Source organism: Sinohyriopsis cumingii, chromosome 14, assembly GCF_028554795.1.
Source record: "Sinohyriopsis cumingii isolate HCF-2022 chromosome 14, ASM2855479v2, whole genome shotgun sequence".
Taxonomy (NCBI): Eukaryota; Metazoa; Mollusca; class Bivalvia; order Unionida; family Unionidae; genus Sinohyriopsis; species Sinohyriopsis cumingii.
Window position 1 is genome coordinate 60,221,024 of NC_142974.1, and position 19,755 is coordinate 60,240,778.

The window sequence follows — 19,755 nt, forward strand, 5'->3', positions numbered from 1 at the left end:
GCACGTCGTGTGCACTTCTCCTTGTTTGTCCCGGTATTCGTAGCCGTAATTTTTGGGACCGCCACTGACGAAACTTAGAATCTTGTCGTCGGGATGCTCGTCTGTCCAGGCTCCTAAACGGTCTCCTTCGATGTCAGGGTGATGTTGAATCGGGTGATGGATGTAAATGCAACTGTCCGTGTCAAAGTACAGGACGCGTTCTTCTAACAGTTCTAAAGCTTCGTACAATTTTAAGCGAGCATGGGCTGTCACGTAAGCCGCAATGATGACATTTCCAAAGGGGTCGTCTTGTACAAAGTCCAGATCTTCTTCGTAATTGACCAAGATCAAATCCTCGCGAACGACGTCCACGTGTTTCATGAATTTGGTTTTGTCGTGAATCATCTGAAAGTAGCGGGAAGGTTCTGTCAAATATTCCGTCTTGGGTAAACACGGGCGTTGTGCCATTTTACCCCACAAGCAATTTAACATCACTTTGGCAAACGATCGCCTGCCTTCGTTTTTCTCGATGTGGTCTAAAGGGATGCCTTCTTGTTCGTAGTATTTCTCTTTGAATTGTATTTGGTCTTCGGGAGTGTGACACCAGGAAGGATAGCCGCTGGCTTCTTGCTTCAGTTTCAAAAAGGCATCCACGTAGTCTGTGAAAATGCCTTTCTGAGTGGGGTCACCCTTGTGGTATTGTTGTGTCTTGGGAAAGTGGCAAATTTCGTACACTTCTAACAGTTGGTATCCCATGTCCAGAGCTTTGAACAATTCTACGCTGACCCAGGTTCCCGTCAAGGCCCGTTCTTCCTGGCTGTGATGGCAAGGCTGGTCTTGGTTGCACGTTTCGGCACAAGTACGGCACAAGGGAAACATCAGTTTGCCTTGACAATGGTGAGGTAAGACGGGATGGTAGAGGTTCGTGGGAGGCAAAACTTTACACTTGATCAAGCCTTCGTATTGTCGAATGTTTTTCAGGTCGATGTGTTCCGTGAACAATTGCGGGTGCCCTACAGGAAAGCGACAATATTTGCACACGTAGGGATACAGCGAACACACGTCCAAGTATTTGATTTCTTCTCCTATCTCTTCGTCGGCTTGGTATAGCAAACAGGTGGCATTGGTCCTTCCTCCGTACAAACTATCCCTCGGGTTCAGCGGGTCCATGAACTGGTAACTTTCCACGAGGCGTTTAAACTCGGGATCGGTTTTCAAACGGTGATCGTATTCGTGTTCCCACATTTCCACCACTTGGTATCCTTGCTGTTCTAACTTTAGGCGCCGCTGACAAGTGTCCTGGTACAAGTCTTCCATGGTTCGTTGCAAAAACTGATTTTTAGTGCCACGGTCAGGGTAACAGACGGGACATCCGTGAAATAAGCAACCGTTAAACTCGTACACAATCTTGGGGTTTTCTAAGTCCCAGCCATCGATCGAATACGTTCCGATGGTCTTTTCGCCCCCTCCGTTGCGAGCATGCTGAATCCACTTGTCTTCCTTGTCACACAAGTAATGTAACCAGCGTAAGGCTTTGACCGAGTATTGACGTTTGACAAAGTGGGTCGTTTGAGGGCTGATGACAGCCACGGTGTTTTCAGGCATGAATCGTTGGCGGTACACTAAGGAACACGCTTTGGCAATGGTGCAAGCTTCTTTCAAAGGATCGACCCCTCCGTGTTCCATGAACAGTTCTCGAAATTTTCCACAGCAACGCCGTAAAATGTCCACGTCGGAACGACAATACTTTAGCATTTCTTCCTGAAAGTCGAAAGGGTCCGAGGCGTGAGCCTGGTACCAAGCGCAGAAAGCTTCTCGTTGTTCGGTACGCATGTTGTCGGGGTCGTAATAGTGAGCCTCAGGTAAATGGGGTAGAACGGCGTGTTGATTGGCTTCCGTATTGAAAAAGTGTGGAAAGTACCCTTTAGCCATTTCTGTCATTCCAAACGTTTTAGGCATTCGGCTCAAAGGCATGGCCAAGTAACTCATCGAATCTTTAAACTGTACTTGTCCCACTTGCATGAAAATGATTTTGGCTCCGTTCAAAGTGACTTTAGGACGCTCGGTGCCTTGTTCCGTATAGTACCTCAAAAGAAACTGTCCATCGTATCCGGAGAAATTGTGAGCCATCACCGTGGCATGACGATGACAATCTCCGTAACGTTCGATATCCTCTTGGCTCCACGTCTTGTCGACGGGGTCTAAGACCCATTGGGCAAAATCGGCTAACGTGTTTGGCCCCCGAAAGATTTTTTCACGTCCTCCGGGAATCTTGCTGCAGTGAGGGCAATGACTGAAGATAGGTTCTTGAATGCACTTCTCGCACGCTCGATGAGCCACGCAGAAATTAGGAATGTGAATGCCGGTCTCTTGCATGCATTCGAAATCGAAAAAGATGAAATTGCCTTTCTTCTTGTGACCGTCCTCTTTCTCTGGTGGGGGTTGGTATTTTTGCACGTAACATTGGTGTTCCAAGTCCACGATGTGGTGACAAATGTGACATTTTTTCTTTCCTGAACATAGGTGTGCCTTGGTATTATTGGTACGTATGCCTTGTCCACACGTAGGGCACAATCTCAGCAGTTGACAAGCGCATTTCTTCTGTGAACCTTGCGTCTTCAAATGTTGTTGGTAACAGGTAGGGCTGACAAACGTGCGCAGACAAGTTGAACAAGGCACTGGTTCTTCGCTCAGACAGGGTGGAGAGGCCAAACATCCTGTGCATTTCGATCCGCAATGCTTGTGTTGCTCTCGATTGTTATAACCATGGTCACATTTCTCACAGTAATAACTGTATCCCAGGAATCCAGTGATAGTGGTAATCGTATCGAAATGGTCATCGTGATAATAGACATGAATGTATTTTCCGTCCTTAAAGTCTTGCCCTCGAAACAACAGAGGTCCGCGCACTTCTTGAGGGTGCACTTTCAAGGTGTATCGTGGAGCTAGGACTTCTTGCAATTTTTGCATCTCAGGAATGCCGCAGGGTGTGTCTTTGGGCAGTCCGGCTTGTTGTAACAGGAGTTCTGCTTCATTTCGTTGTTTGGCTCGGTCGGAACGTTGAATAGTGTCCCAGGTTCTTTTCCATTCTACCGTGTCGTTCTTGTTGGCATAGGTTCGTCCCACCACGATGGCACGGGCTAAGCACATCTGGTCATGAGGGTTGTCAATTCGGACGAGACTCTTTTTGGTGTTGCGAAGGTCGTCCACCAATAACATCTTTTTGTGTCCTGTCCCTTGAGGAGGAGAGACGTGGGTCATGTCCAGTGTGGCTTTACCATCGGTGATGTCAAACTGATCATTAGATTGTTGTACGTGTTGAATCTTGTCCATGACTTTGGAAGCAGTCAATTCTGCAGGGGTGCTAAACTCGATCCAAACAGGGGATTTCAAACCGTCGTGTTGTATGGAAAGTCTCAAGCGATCGTCTTCTTTGGGTTGACATTGTCGCTTAAGTGCAGTGAGCAGAGAATCCCACACTCCGGTGATGAACCCTTCTGCTTTCTCTAACGGCACTTCGGACTTGAAATCTTTAAACTTCACCGTGTATTTGTAAGCCGTGGTTCTAAATTTTCTAGAGGAGCGCTTTTCCGTCTCTCGAATGGAATAGTATTTTTCAGGGTTGACTAAGGGTGGTAAACTTGGTTTAGAGGTTTCAAATTCTGGTTCACTCATGTCCTCTTCAAAATCACTGGCATGAATTTGTGCCAAGATTTCAGCCCTGGTACGAGGCGATAGATCACGTTTCTGCCTCTTACTTCTTTCTTCTTCTTTCTTCTCGAATGAATGGGATCGTTTCATCTTGAAAGCAAAAAGTCAAATGACTCAAGTTCAAACACCATAAGCTACTTTATAGTCATAGCAGACCAGCGTATATAAAAGGGTGTGTGTCTTGTCCTTTCACTATTCATTTCACTCTCAAGCCGAGCACAACGATGGAAGAGACTAACCAGATGGAACGTTTCGTCAGAGCTTTGCGAGGGGTCATTAGAAAATTCTCTTCAGACCAGCCTACGGACTACTCTTCTTCCTTTAGAGATAAAAGTCAAGATACTTGCTATATCTGTCAGAAGAAAGGGCATTGGTCTTCAGAGTGTCCAGACCGTGAAAAAAGAACAAAAACAGGGACTAAAAAAGACAAAAGTCAAGATACCTGTTATTATTGTAAAGAAAAAGGACATTGGTCTCCAGATTGCCCAAAAAAGAAACAAGAGGAGTCAGAAGAAAAGAAGGATTCTTCAGAAGAAGAGAGGAATTCTTCAGAGGAAGAGAGGGATTCTTCTCAGGAAGAAAGAAGACAGGTGAAGAAAAAGAAACAGGAGAAAAAAAGAAGAAGGGAAGAAAGCGAGGAGGAAGAAGAGGAAAAGAGTGTGACGGTGAAGAAATTCAAAAAACAGAGAGACTAAACAAGGAGAAAAGAAGAAATCAATGAATTTTTTATTAAAGTGTTGTGTTGTGAATTGTGAATTGGATTGTAAAAAATTGAGAAAAGAATAAATGAATGATATAAGGTAAGAGTCTTTGAGTTTTGATTTTAAAATAAGAAGCTACACTCACGCACTCATACACAGACACGTACTATAAGGGTAAAATGGGTGGGGTTTATTTTTGAGTTATTGGCAAATTGAAATTGTATTTCTTTTCGAGAAATGTGGGTGGCCCTGAAAAGGGCCTTTTTTCTTTATGGTGCAGGGGTGAGTTTAAGCAATCAATTTTAACTGCCTTAAGCCTTTGCCACGGCCAAGGCCTACTTCTGGACTGCGTAATGATGATAATGATTGGGTTGAAATCACTAAGGGTGGTACGGTAGGCTTAGTCACAGGGTTGACGTGTTTAGCTCGGGAAGGTCGTATTCTCTTCGGTCGTGATAAAGAAGTCTGATACATTTGTTTCAGACTTCTTAACTCCGCTAAAATGTCCAACAGTACCGTGACCGTTTGATTTTCACCCTCTTGTTTCTTTGCTGCTACTTCTTCTTGCTGTTGTTTTTTTCTTACCTCTTCTTCTTGTTGCTGTTGCTGTAAGAGAAAAGCCTGTTCCGCTTCCTTTTGTCGTTGTATAAATTTCTCCAATTCTTCTTTCTGTCTCTGTCTAAAATTCTCCACTTGCGGTAATGAAGAAGGTAACGAAGGTTCCGGAACAAATTCTTGCGAGGAGAGAAAATCGACAAAATCCCAATTCACCTCTTCTGAAAGTAAGTCCGCGTTCCCTTGGGCGGTCTCCCCTGCTGGTGCACCCCATTGGATCGTTTTCTGAGTTTCCGTCATGTTGAATCACTGTCGCATAGATTGACTGCACACAAGCGCTAGCGAATCTATATAGACTACGTGACGTCACAGACTGCTCTCTTCGGATTGGATGCGGGCTGACCGAATTCTGTAACGCGTGTTCGGATTGGTGAATGAACTCAATCCGTTTCAATCCTTTCTGTCCCTATAAATAAGCGCAGTTCACTGCATTGATTCACCTATTGTAGGAGCCTCAACATGTGGACCGACGTTGAATCTTCAACCCTTGTGTCAACAATGATGTTCAGGACGGACATGCTCATGTATGTCCGATCCAAGTGGACCGTTGTCCACAGGACCAGCAGCAGCCTGTGGATAAGAAGAGTCTATATAGAAAGACAAGGTTGCCTCAAGAGGACTCTGATGTACGGCCCTGCTGTAAGACGAAGTTTGAGGACAAGAAGATGTCGCAAATGCCCTTTATGTTAAGGGCATATTAACATAAACCAAAGGCCCTTTTCAGGGCCAGCCATATTTCTCGAAAAGAGATAGTCTTTGAATTGCCTACCCCTTTTTTAAAAAAATTTTTTTAAAAAAAAAAATCCCATGTTCCATTCCCCTTGTCCCTAAACAAGCCCAAACTATTCCCCATGTTAAATTCCCCTTGTCCGTAGAGTGACCCACGATTTATCGCCATGTTAAATTCCCCTTGTCCGTAGAGTGACCCACGATTTATCGCCATGTTAATTCCCCTTGTCCGTAATCTGACCCACGATTTTTCGCCATGTTAAATTTCCATTGTCCGTAATCTAACCCAGGGGGGGTCTGTAATGCTAATTCCCATTGTCCGTAAACTACCCCCCTTAACTACTACTGATAATCTAACTGTGACAGGCACTCACCGCACATGACACTCCATTTCCAGGCCTAACTCAAAGTAATAGAAAACCAAATTGCAGATTTATTTTTTGTGTGACTTTATAAGCACACGGATCATACTCACAGTGAGACCGAAGATCAATTGACACTGTCACATGATGATCCCCCTCCCCCAAGGAAACATATTCATAAAATTAAATCCATGTGCCAGAAGGTGCACGGACCATATAACGTATCGGAATTTACCTATAATTCATTAATTATATTAATACAAAGATTTTGTTTTCTAATACGGCCGCACAGTATAGGGAGAGAAGGTTCAGTGACTAGAAAATAACTCGTGACGAAGCTACAAAAAAACCAAACAATCTACGTTGACAACTCCCAGGTCATCAATTTACCCGCATTTTGCATGTATCATATGCACATCGATAGCTTAGCACATTATACCAGTAAGAGTCTACCTGACACAAATTTTCGAGCTCATTCGGTACTTTACACAAATAAATGGAAGAGCTCATTTAGTAGATACCACATTGTGGTATACTATGAATGCTCATTTATATTTACTTTAGTATATATTATTGTTATATAGCTGCAAATCTTGCACGTAAGATTGTAACTTAATCGGATGAAGGACAGAGAAATGCTAATATCACAAATCTTTCAAGCATTTGAATGATAGTGGGGTTAGTCCAGGAATATATATATCGCGTACCACTGTAAGACACACCGCTTTTATTATCACTGCTGCGGGAGGAAACCGTTACGTGACTGTATTTGACAGTGAATTGTATAATATCGCCTTATATATGCATTAGCGAACAATGAATACTGTTCGAAAAGTGATTACATTTAAATAGTCATACAAACAATTAAATGAGAAAGTAAGGTAATGCATTTTCTCGTCATTAGGTATTTAAGAAGTAAAGAATAAACAACGTGAGACCAGAGTTAATCAGGGATATATCTGTCCTTATCTGGTTCACCAGATATCTCTGTCGTGTCATAATGTCGTATCCAAGGACATATTACTTTACAGTACCTTATTGCACCGTACTGCACGCTGTTTGTATGTATTTATTTACTTAGTCTATACAAGTACTTTTACATTTGTAAATTAAATGTATTGATTTAAGTTATTTCATCTTTGTTTTCTAAGTGTAATAAACATTGCAACCGAAGTGAAGTCTTTGAGTTGATTGCAGATTATGCAAATGAATCTACATTATACTTTTGTATCGGTAAAAAGGTCATGACATTTACAAACATTGTAAATGTGTTATGTTACTTTATTTGAATGTGTTTAGACTTTATTCTTATTTATTTCTTTTTTTAAAAGACGCGGTAACTCAGATTTGTGGATGATTTGATAACATTTAATATCATGTTGTAGATTAATTTTCAAACACAGATTGTTCAAAGATGCATACCAATATGTAGACAAGTGATTTGACCAATTACTGATGCAAGGTAAAATGGTTTTAATATTTTAGAGAATCAGGCACAGACTCCGAATTGTCTTAGATACAAATCCACTTGCAATTTTAGCCCTAGGTTGACATAGGATTATATTTTTCATGCGGAATAAGGTCCACCACCAATATCATTTACAGGCTTATTACTAAGATTGGTAATATTTGACACCCTTCATTTGAAACTACCATTGTTGCTGACCAATGCATTCTAGTGGTTGAAGACAAAGAGTGGAACGTGAAATGCCCTATGTGTTGACTAATGGTTATGACTGTCTAAAGAACATACTAAATATTACTAACACACATGCGATTATCGATAGGATTGCTATCAATAGACATGGATAAGAAATTACTTTCATATAAGAAGTCTGTGTAATTATCGCTTTGGTCATTTTGTGACAAAGAAAACATCCATTTCCTCGAGCTTTTCCAAAGCTTGAATCTTCTATACTTTTGCAGCTTTGAGTACACAGTACTACTACGGCTCCAACTGGATTCAGTCATTCCATCCTTTCCGAAAATCTCAACATGTGGCCTAGTAATGTATATTCAGTGTAGAGAGTATTCCTTGTGCTGTCTCTCCATTTCCACCCTAACCTGATTATTGTAGAATACTCTGTTCAAATAAATGTATACACTGTATTTGCATTTGCGAATATGTGCATATGTATCTACCATCTATTTTGAGAGCAAATAGGCGAAGTCTTCATTACCGTTTATAATGCATATGTTAGGTATATTTGATTTAATTTAATTGTTTATTTGAAAAATATGATCTTTCTGAGGCAAAATCTTCTTTAACGAAGCAATCAAAAATAATTTGGTCCTGTTTTTGGTGGTAAAGAGTGTTTTTGTTAAAAGTTTTGGTTTCGATTAGTAGGTCAATACCAGACTCTGACATAAAAATAAAGGAATTAAAATTAAGTACAAAAAAGATAGAATTTGAGGTAACAATGCTCGAACGTCAGAAATAAAAGAGGAATAACAAATGCAGTTGCAATTGGAGAAAGAGAAAGAACAAATGCAGTTACAGAAAGAAGAAATGCAGTGACAAAAAGAACAAATTGAGTTGCGATTGGAGAAAGAAGAGAGAGAAACAAATGCAGTACCAATAGGAGCATGAGGAGAGAGACACTGAAAGAAGAGAGACAAATGCAGTTGCAATTGGATAAAGAGGAGAGATAGAGGGACAGATGCAAATGCAAAGAGAGAAGGAGGAAAGGGAATTTCAAATTAGGTTAAAAGACTTAGAGCTGGCAAGTAAAAATCACATTCCTACTTTACATACAAATTCGAGTTTTGATGTTACTAAGAAAATTAAATTAGTGCCCCCTTTTAGAGAAATAGAAGTAGAGAAATAGTTTCCTCAGATTGAAACAAATTGCTGAAAATTTGAAAAGGCCAAGGGATCATTGGACTCTATTATTAAAATGTGTATTTACTGGTAAAGCTAGTGATAATTACAATTCACTGTCACTACAGCAAAGTGCTGACGATGATCTGGTTAAGGAATGCATCTTAAAGGGTTATGAGTTAGTCCCTGAGGCTTATCCACAAAAATTCAGGAACTATAAAAAGGAAGCTGAACAAACTCATGTCGAATTTGCAAGAGAAAAGGTGTGGTTATTTGACGGATGGTGCTTAGCCAAGAAAGTTTATCAAGATCACGAAAATCTCAGACAACTTGTATTACTTAAATAGTTCAAGAACTGTGTCCATAGTGACATTAAGTCATATCTTGATGAACGTAAGGTCGAAACCTTGGAAAATGCTGCTCATACTGACTGCTGACGAGTATTTCTTTGCTCATAAAAGTTCTTTTGTAGGGAGGTCTTCCACTAAGTATTCTTCTGTTAAAAAGGTATTTCAGCCTAATATGAGCCCTTCTAAATTTCAATCTATTAGAAATGAAGTTTCTGATAAGAATGATCAGAAATCCTTATCTCTACCTCCGCGTACCTATTGCAAGTAAAAATGACACGTTATTTCTGATTGCTCTAAATTGAAAAGTATGCATCCGTATCAAGACAGACCTATTCCAAATGCCCTTATTTCTGAGAGGTCAAGGTCAAGGTCACGGTCATTTATTGAAAGCAATACATTTGTTGGGTCTAATAAACCCAGTCTGATTTTATTATGGAGAATTATGAACCATTCATGACGAAGGGTTCTATATCACTCGTGGTTAATTCGGCCAATTCCATCCCTATTAAAATTTTAAGGGACACAGGAGCTTCTCAGAGTCTTTCATTGTCAGGTACTTTGCCTTTTTCTGAGACGTCTTCTTCTAATGAGAGTGTTCTTATTCAGAGAGTAGAGTCCGGCTTTTTTAATGTTACTCCCCATTGTGTAAATTTGATCAGAAAGCCGATCATAATGAAAAAGAATTCCCTGATTTATACCCAGCTTTTGCAGCCACGAGAGCTATGGCCAAGAATGCTCTTGAGAATGATGTTGATAAGGAAAGTATTACTTTAGCTGACACATGTATTGGTCAGGCTCTTGATGATTTCACTTTCATTCCTTGTTTGGATCAATTAAAGGGTATTGATCACAGTGATCCGCTTGTAACTACTAACTCACTTCATTCTAATCAGCGAAACAAACGACAATAACTAGTCGTCGAACAGGAAAAAGATCATGAGATATGTTTATTTCAAAGGGCCATTAGTGAAAATGAAGCCACTGAAGTACCTGTTATTTCATTACAAATGGGATTCTTGTGAGGAAATGGAGACTTCTCGCGGTACCTGCTGCTAATGAGTGGTCAGTGAACTATCAAATTGTAGTTCCAAAATCGTACAGACAGGAAATTCTTAGTCTGGCCCATGAAACTCGTTTGACTGGTCATTTAGGGATTAATTAGACTTATCACAAGATCTTGAATCACTTCAATTTCTCCAAAAAATTAAAGGTGTTGTTTGTATATATTGCAAATCTTGTCATAATTGTCAAATGGTAGGAAAACCAAATCAAAAGATACATAAGGCTCATATGCAACCTTTTCCTGCATTTGACTAACCATTTAGCAGAATAATGGAATATTGTGTTGGTCTCATACCTATGACCAAGTCAGGTAACCAATACTTGTTGACAATAATGTGTGAATCAACAAAGTTCCCAGGGGCAATTCCGTATAGTAATATTAAAACTGAAACCATTGTAAAAGATTTGATTAAGGTTTGTTTATTTATACTCAATTTGGCCTTCCCAAATCAGTCCAATCTAATCAAGGGCAGAATTTTATGTCTGGAATTTTCCAGTTAATTATGCTTGAATTTGGCATTCAGCAATTCAAGACAAAAGTGGAATTATGGTTCGACAGAACTACAGTGGAGAGCGCTTTCGAGTCTGGTAGTATAGTTCTGTCTCTCTTGCTCATTCTTCAAAATTTTCATCAGATTAAGTATTACGGCTGTTACAAAGTTAAGAAGAAAATGAACGAGTTAAATTATAATAATAGTACTCCTGGGATATACATAAATTATAAAAGTATCTATATGTTGACAAAGATAGCCAGGATAATCGTGCAATTAATTTAATTGTACCTGGCCCACTCAGTGAGGACTTAAGTGAATGAATGGAATCGGACACTATTGATTTTGTAGTAACAATTCTTTGGAATTCAGACATTTTGAATAATCTGGACCAGACATTTTCACATTGGCAACAAGAATGGAATGAGCTTAAACAGTTATTACTTAAATATGAGACTTATTTCCAGAGGTTCCTACAAGAACAAACACAATTTTCCATGACGGTGAAATTTTGAATTCCAAACTTGTGAAATAACACCAATAGAGGATGAACACTTTTAAACAGTAATACTTGAAAAGAGAAATCCAGTATTTGCTGGAGAATGATTTCAAAGAGCCCAGTAAAGGTGACTGGAATTCACCATGTATACTTGTTCCGAAACAAGATAAAATTTTCTGTATGTGCACTGAATATAGGAAAGTGATAAGTGAGACTAAATATATATTCATTTCTATTACCAAGAATCGACGATTGCATTGACAAAATCGGAAATGCAAAATATGTCAAACTTCTGAAAGGATTTTGGCAAATTCCATTGATGCAAAGAGCAAAGGAAATTTCGGACCTCGTGACTCTGGAATCTATACATATAAAGTGGTACCGTTTGTGATGAAAGGTTCGCCAAGTACTTTTCAACGTCAAATGAACATGATTACCTCTAGTATAGATACTTGTGATGCTTACATCGATGATGCCATCATCTACAACGACACCTGGAAAGAACATTTAGGAACAATTCGAAACTTCTTAAACTCACTGATGTATTTGATAATTAATTTATCATAAAGTGAGTTCTGCCGTGATTTTGTAACATTTCTGGGAGATATGGCGGGGCATGGACAAGTTGAACCTATAGATGCTAAGGTCAAGGCTATCTCTGAATTCCCTTTGCCTGTTAGCAAAAAGCACATGATGCGATTTTTAGGTATGGATGGATACTATCGGACAGTTTGTTCCAATTTTTCCATAACTGCTGATCCCCTGACATATTAATTGAGCAAAAACAAAGTTTCATTGGACTGAAAAGTGTCAGGTGTCTTTTGATAGGTTAAAGGGCATACATAGAGATCACCAGTTCTTACAACTCCAAATTTTAGTCAATTATTTAAACTGTCTGTTGATAGAAGTGATGTTGGGGTTAGAGCAGTATGGTTTCAAGAATATAATCCAGTGTGATATTAATCTAATAAATTAAATAAGCACCATATAAATTAATTTAGAATCTAGAAGGAATGTTTCCTATAATATTGTCATTGCAACATTTTAAAACTTACATTAGTTCATCTCCTTCTCCGATTATCGTGTTTAGTGGTCACAATCCACTTACTTTCATCGGCAATACAAAAAAATCAGAGATTATTTTAGGGGGCGTTTGTTGTTAGTGGAATATAATATTGACATCAGGTACATCAAGAGAAAAGATAATTTAATAGCATATGCACTTTCACGTGTATGGAAATATATTATTTCATGTATAACATTTCTTAACATTCTTAACATTTCTTCTTATATTTTCGTTTATAAGCCACATGTATAATTGACCTATGGTAATAAGAAAGCTTTATGATATAAATCTTTCCTCTTCCTTTATGGGGGAAGTGTTATGTATATTAGATTTAATTTAATTCTTTGTTAGCTTTAATTATTCTATTCAGTTTCGTGCTATTGTAATGTAACTTTGTTTACTGGATTTGTCATTGTCCAGAAATTCAGTTCAGTTCTGTTTGACCTGATGTTTTTTATTTCATTGATAAACGCCTAAAAATAGAAACACTGTATCTAGTTTCTGACCTTGATTCTCAACCAGTGACAGGTCTGGTAAACATACTTTCTAATTTCTTTCTCAGAATAAGAATTATTAAGTTAAGTCAAGGTCATACCAGGAAGTTGTGATAATTATCATGTAACACATTTCTATTCTTTCTGGAAAGTTGAACTCTTGGACCCATCTGGGCATCTGTCTTGCATTTTATTTAGTCTCTTAGCTCATGATATAATAAAGGATTGTTAGTTGTGCGTTAACTCTTGAAAGGTCAAGTTGTTTTATGTTTTGTCGATTTTGGGCTGGTTATTTTATTTTCTTCAAATTAGTTTGAATTCAAGTGATTCTTTTCCCAAGAAATACATAGGTGCTGCTACAAAATTCTTGGACAAAGACATTCACTGAAATTTATACAAAATTCAAAACTGGAATAATATTTTCTGTGATTCAACAAGAAACCGTTGACATAACAGCACTTCGCAGGATACAACAGACGTCATGGTCTTCCATTTTGGATTTCAGCGGGATTCGAGGTCTGTGTTTCGATTTGTGGATTATTTTTGGATTCTATTCGTAAAACCATAAGGTCTCTTTTCATCATTTTTCATTTGATATTATAGGGAAAAAAATTATTTGTTAAATTTTACAAAGCTTGTCTTTACTATTTTCTGGTACTTTTTGTTAGAGCTTGGATTCATAACATATTTATTCTCTTCTTTCAGGAAGAAAGACAGAAAAGAGAAGACGTAAGTAATATGATTCATGTTTTAAGCCCATGGGTAGCAATTATATATTGCATAAGGTTATTATATGATTGATAAGTCACGCTGATTTATAAAAAGCTAGCTATTCAGCAAATATAGAAATATTTTACCATCAGCTATAATGTTATCTGTTCTCTCTTATGGTGTTTTCTTTCTTAGTTAGGATCAAATGTTAGTTACACAATTTCAGGTCACATTAGGTTATAAGAATGGTTAGTTTCAGCGCACGAGAAAAATGAATTGATATTTTGGGCATACTTATATTAACTATATTTTGATTTAACTGGGTCTTAGCCACAATACCTACATTATTGAATATAGCTTGATGAGGTATGTTTACCGTCCCGTTCTAGTTTCATATGAATGCGAGACAAAATGAAGCTTCTTTACTGATTGGTCAAAGTTTGAAGGCAAAAGAACTCTGAATACTGTAAAGATGTAACAGATTCTAAATCTTGCTTCTCCACAATTTATGTTAGTTGGTTGCAATTGCCTCTTTCACAGTTTTAAGTTCTGTTAAAAACAAAATCTCATATTGCTGTTTTACATCTGATATGATACTATGCAATTTTTTTTGTTTCTCAAACGAAAGGAAAACGGCGTCATCGTCATTTAATTGCATAAACTTACTGATAACTGGCATTGAAAATATGTCATTTATATTAGCATTTGTATATGTAAAGATGTTATTAATTTTAGGATTTGTATACGTAACAATATTAGTAACTAAGACTCTAAACAAGGGATGATTATGGATCACGCTAATTTACCTCTATGGGTAAAAGAAAGATTGGAGCACGAATTTGTTTGTAGCTGATGCATGTTGTAATGATTCATACAAAGCTTAAAAGCTTGCATAGTCCCTACATTCATGATCAGTTTCATGACTGTCAGCCATATACAGTCTTTATTCACCTTCTGGAATACCATTTCAAATTCGATATTTAAGCATTATGGATGGCATAAACTGATCGTTGTCATGTAATTTTTGAGTCATCTGTCATTATTGTTTAAACCCTCATCCGTTGGCATCTTTTTGTCATACTAATTGCCTGGTGTTATACCGTCCCTTTCGAGAGCAAAAGGGAGATGTCTTCATCACCGTTTCTAATATCATATTTATTCTATTCGTTCAGGAAGAAAGACGGAAAATAGAATTGGTAAGTATCATTATTTGTGCTTTTAGCGAATAAGTACCAATTATACATTTCATAAGGTTATTATATGATTGATAAGATACGTTGATTTATCAAATCTAAGTTTTCAGCAAATTTAGATATATTTTACCACCAACTATAATGTTATTAGTTCATCTCTTCTGAAGTTTTCTTTCTTATTTAGGCTCAAATATTAGTTACACAATGTCAGGTCACATTAGGTTATCCGATTGATTTGCTTCAGCGCACAATGATACAAATATATTGATATTTTGGACATACTTATACAAATTATATTTTGATTTAACTGCGTCATAACCAAAACACATTCATGTTCGGATATAGGTTGATGAGTTATCTTACCGTCCCGTTGCAGTTTCAAAAGAATGCAAGACACATTGAAGCTAATTTACTGACTGTTCTAATTTTGAAGACAAAAACTCTGAATGCTGTAATAATGTAACAACTTCTAAATCTACTTCTCCAAAATGTATTTCCGTTCGGTTTGATCGCCTCTTTCACAAGTCTTTTTTTTTAAATTTCTTTATAACGGTAAAAGTCTCATATTGCTTTCTTACATCTAATATACACCATGCAATGTTTTATTTCTCAAACGAAAGGAAAACAGCGCCATCGTCATTTAATATGCATAAACTTACTGATATCTGGCATTGAAAATATGTCATTTATATTAGCATTTGTATATGTAAATATGTTATTAATGTTAGTATTTGTATACGTAACAATATTAGTAACTAAGACTCTAAACAGGTGATGATTATGAATCACGCTAATTTACCTCTATAGGTAAAATAAAGATTGGAGCACGAATTTGTTTGTAGCTGATGCATGTTGTAATAATTCATACTTAGCTTAAAAGCTTGCATAGTCTTTATATTCATGATCAGTTTCATGACTGTCAGCCATATACAGTCTTTATTCACCTTCTGGAATACCGTTTCAAATTCGAAATATAAGAATTATGATCTGTTAACCTCATACAGTATCACGGTTGTCAGAACATGCAATTATAGGATGATATCATATCTCATATGACTGTGGCTGGTGCATTTGCTATTGTGGTCCTAACATAAGTATTAAAGCCATATGTACGTTTCAATTTGACAATTAGTAGCATAATCCCACTTCGTTCTGTTGGATAACTGAGTACAAATCTCATTCCTTATTTTTATCAATAATGATATTACTATATACACTGTGCAAACAGATCTGCTCGATACTTGCTCAATTAAACCGTCATATCCCGTGTTCTTAATAGACTTAGAGGCGTCTTACAACTAACGTGACTTCACTGGGAGGAAATTGTGAATTTAGATTGGTACCAGATATATTTTATTCCTTGGCCGTATTTTTATTTTCATCTGTGGAATCCGTGTAATTATCGGCTTGGCTATTCTGTGACAACGTAAATCCCATTTCCTCCAGCTTGTTCCAAAGTTTTAATCTTCCATAACTTTGTTTTCAGTTTTAAGTACACAATGCTATCAATATTCTAAGTGGATTCAATCGTATTATTCTTTCTCAGCATATCGACGTTTGGCAAAGTCATGCATATTCTGTGTCCAGAGTATTACATATATTCTCTCTCCACTTCCACCGTAACGTACACTGCTATCAGTCACAACAACTATCGACGTATTCTCTCCAAAGATTTAACTGATGATGACTAGTTGTAACCTTCCCAGTCCAAAGGTGAAATGAGAGTGCTTACTTAATGGAGGGCATAAACGGAACGTTGTAATGTAATATTTGAGTCATCTGTAATTATTGTTTAAATCCTCATCCTTTGGTATCTTTTTGTCCTACTAATTGCCTGGTGTTATACCGTCTCTTTTGAGAGCAAAAAGGCGATGTCTTCGTCACCGTTTCTAATATCATATTTATTCTATTCTTTCAGGAAGAAAGACGGAAAATAGAATTGGTAAGTATCATTATTTGTGCTTTTAGCGAATAAGTACCAATTATACATTTCATAAGGTTATTATATGATTGATAAGATACGTTGATTTATCAAATCTAAGTTTTCAGCAAATTTAGATATATTTTACCACCAATTATAATGTCATTAGTTCATCTCTCCTGAAGTTTTCTTTCTTATTTAGGCTCAAATTTTAGTTACACAATGTCAGGTCACATTAGGTTATCCGATTGATTTGCTTCAACGCACAGTGATACAAATATATTGCTATTTTGGACATACTTATACAAATTATATTTTGATTTAACTGCGTCATAATCAAAACACATTCATGTTCGGATATAGGTTGATGAGTTATCTTACCGTCCCGTTGCAGTTTCAAAAGAATGCAAGACACATTGAAGCTAGTTTACTGACTGTTCTAAGTTTGAAGACAAAAACTCTGAATGCTGTAATAATGTAACAACTTCTAAATCTACTTCTCCAAAATGTATTTCCGTTCGGTTTGATCGCCTCTTTCACAAGTCTTATTTTTAATTTTTTGATAACGGTAAAAATCTCACATTGCTTTCTTACATCTAATATATACCAAGCAATGTTTAATTTTTCAAACGAAAGGAAAACAGCGCCATCGTCATTTAATTGCATAAACTTGGTGATGCCTGGCATTGAAAATATGTCATTTATATTAGCATTTGTATATGTAAATTTGTTATTAGTTTTAGTATTTGCATACGTAACAATACTAGTAACTAAGATTATAAACAGGGGATGATTATGAATCACCCTAATTTACCTCTATGGGTAAAATAAAGATTGGAGCACGAATTTGTTTGTAGCTGATGTATGTTGTAATAATTCATACTTAGCTTAAAAGCTTGCATAGTCTTTATATTCATGATCAGTTTCATGACTGTCAGCCATATACAGTTTTTATTCACCTTCTGGAACACCGTTTCAAATTCGAAATATAAGAATTATGATCTGTTAACCTCATACAGTATCACGGTTGTCAGAACATGCAATTATAGGATGATATCATATCTCTTCTGACTGTGCCTAGTGCATTTGCTATTGTGGTCCTAACATAAGTATTAAAGCCATATATACGTTTCAATTTGACAATTAGTAGCATAACCCCACTTCGTTCTGTTGGATAACTGAGTACAAATCTCATTCCTTATTTTTATCAATAATGATATTACTATATACACTATGCAAACAGATCTGCTCGATACTTGCTCAATTAAACCGTCATATCCCGTGTTCTTAATAGACTTAGAGGCGTCTTACAACTAACGTGACTTCACTGGGAGGAAATTGTGAATTTAGATTGGTACCAGATATATTTTCTTCCTTGGCCGTATTTTTATTTTCATCTGTGGAATCCGTGTAATTATCGGCTTGGCTATTCTGTGACAACGTAAATCCCATTTCCTCCAGTTTGTTCCAAAGTTTTAATCTTCCATAACTTTGTTTTCAGTTTTAAGTACAGAATACCATCAATATTTTAAGTGGATTCAATCATATTATTCTTTCTCAGCATATCGACGTTTGGCAAAGTCATGCATATTCTGTGTCGAGAGTATTACAAGTATTCTCTCTGAACTTCCACCGTAACGTACACTGCTATCAGTCACAACAACTATCGACGTATTCTCTCCAAAGATTTAACTGATGATGACTAGTTGTAATCTTCCCAGTCCAAAGGTGAAATGAGAGAGCTTACTTAATGGAGGGCATACACGGATCGTTGTAATATAATATTTGAGTCATCTGTAATTATTGTTTAAATCCTCATCCTTTGGTATCTTTTTGTTCTACTAATTGCCTGGTGTTATACCGTCTCTTTTGAGAGCAAAAAGGCGATGTCTTCGTCACCGTTTCTAATATCATATTTATTCTATTCTTTCAGGAAGAAAGACGGAAAATAGAATTGGTAAGTATCATTATTTGTGCTTTTAGCGAATAAGTACCAATTATACATTTCATAAGGTTATTATATGATTGATAAGATACGTTGATTTATCAAATCTAAGTTTTCAGCAAATTTAGATATATTTTACCACCAATTATAATGTCATTAGTTCATCTCTCCTGAAGTTTTCTTTCTTATTTAGGCTCAAATTTTAGTTACACAATGTCAGGTCACATTAGGTTGTCCGATTGATTTGCTTCAACGCACAGTGATACAAATATATTGCTATTTTGGACATACTTATACAAATTATATTTTGATTTAACTGCGTCATAATCAAAACACATTCATGTTCGGATATAGGTTGATGAGTTATCTTACCGTCCCGTTGCAGTTTCAAAAGAATGCAAGACACATTGAAGCTAGTTTACTGACTGTTCTAAGTTTGACGACAAAAACTCTGAATGCTGTAATAATGTAACAACTTCTAAATCTACTTCTCCAAAATGTATTTCCGTTCGGTTTGATCGCCTCTTTCACAAGTCTTATTTTTAATTTTTTGATAACGGTAAAAATCTCACATTGCTTTCTTACATCTAATATATACCAAGCAATGTTTAATTTTTCAAACGAAAGGAAAACAGCGCCATCGTCATTTAATTGCATAAACTTGGTGATGCCTGGCATTGAAAATATGTCATTTATATTAGCATTTGTATATGTAAATTTGTTATTAGTTTTAGTATTTGCATACGTAACAATACTAGTAACTAAGATTATAAACAGGGGATGATTATGAATCACCCTAATTTACCTCTATGGGTAAAATAAAGATTGGAGCACGAATTTGTTTGTAGCTGATGTATGTTGTAATAATTCATACTTAGCTTAAAAGCTTGCATAGTCTTTATATTCATGATCAGTTTCATGACTGTCAGCCATATACAGTTTTTATTCACCTTCTGGAACACCGTTTCAAATTCGAAATATAAGAATTATGATCTGTTAACCTCATACAGTATCACGGTTGTCAGAACATGCAATTATAGGATGATATCATATCTCTTCTGACTGTGCCTAGTGCATTTGCTATTGTGGTCCTAACATAAGTATT

General features: G+C 36.9%; 1 protein-coding gene across 1 annotated transcript in view; it reads left to right on the forward strand.

Moving 5' to 3' along the window:
- The window catches only part of LOC149783951 (E3 ubiquitin-protein ligase TRIM45-like), a 48,059-nt gene that overhangs the window by 16,146 nt on the left and 12,158 nt on the right, over positions 1–19,755 (forward strand). Inside the window, exons 2-4 of the mRNA XM_089932924.1 lie at positions 13,586–13,609; positions 16,703–16,726; positions 18,639–18,662. Coding sequence (XP_089789050.1) covers positions 13,586–13,609; positions 16,703–16,726; positions 18,639–18,662 — 72 coding nt within the window. The remainder of the gene's footprint in view (positions 1–13,585; positions 13,610–16,702; positions 16,727–18,638; positions 18,663–19,755) is intronic.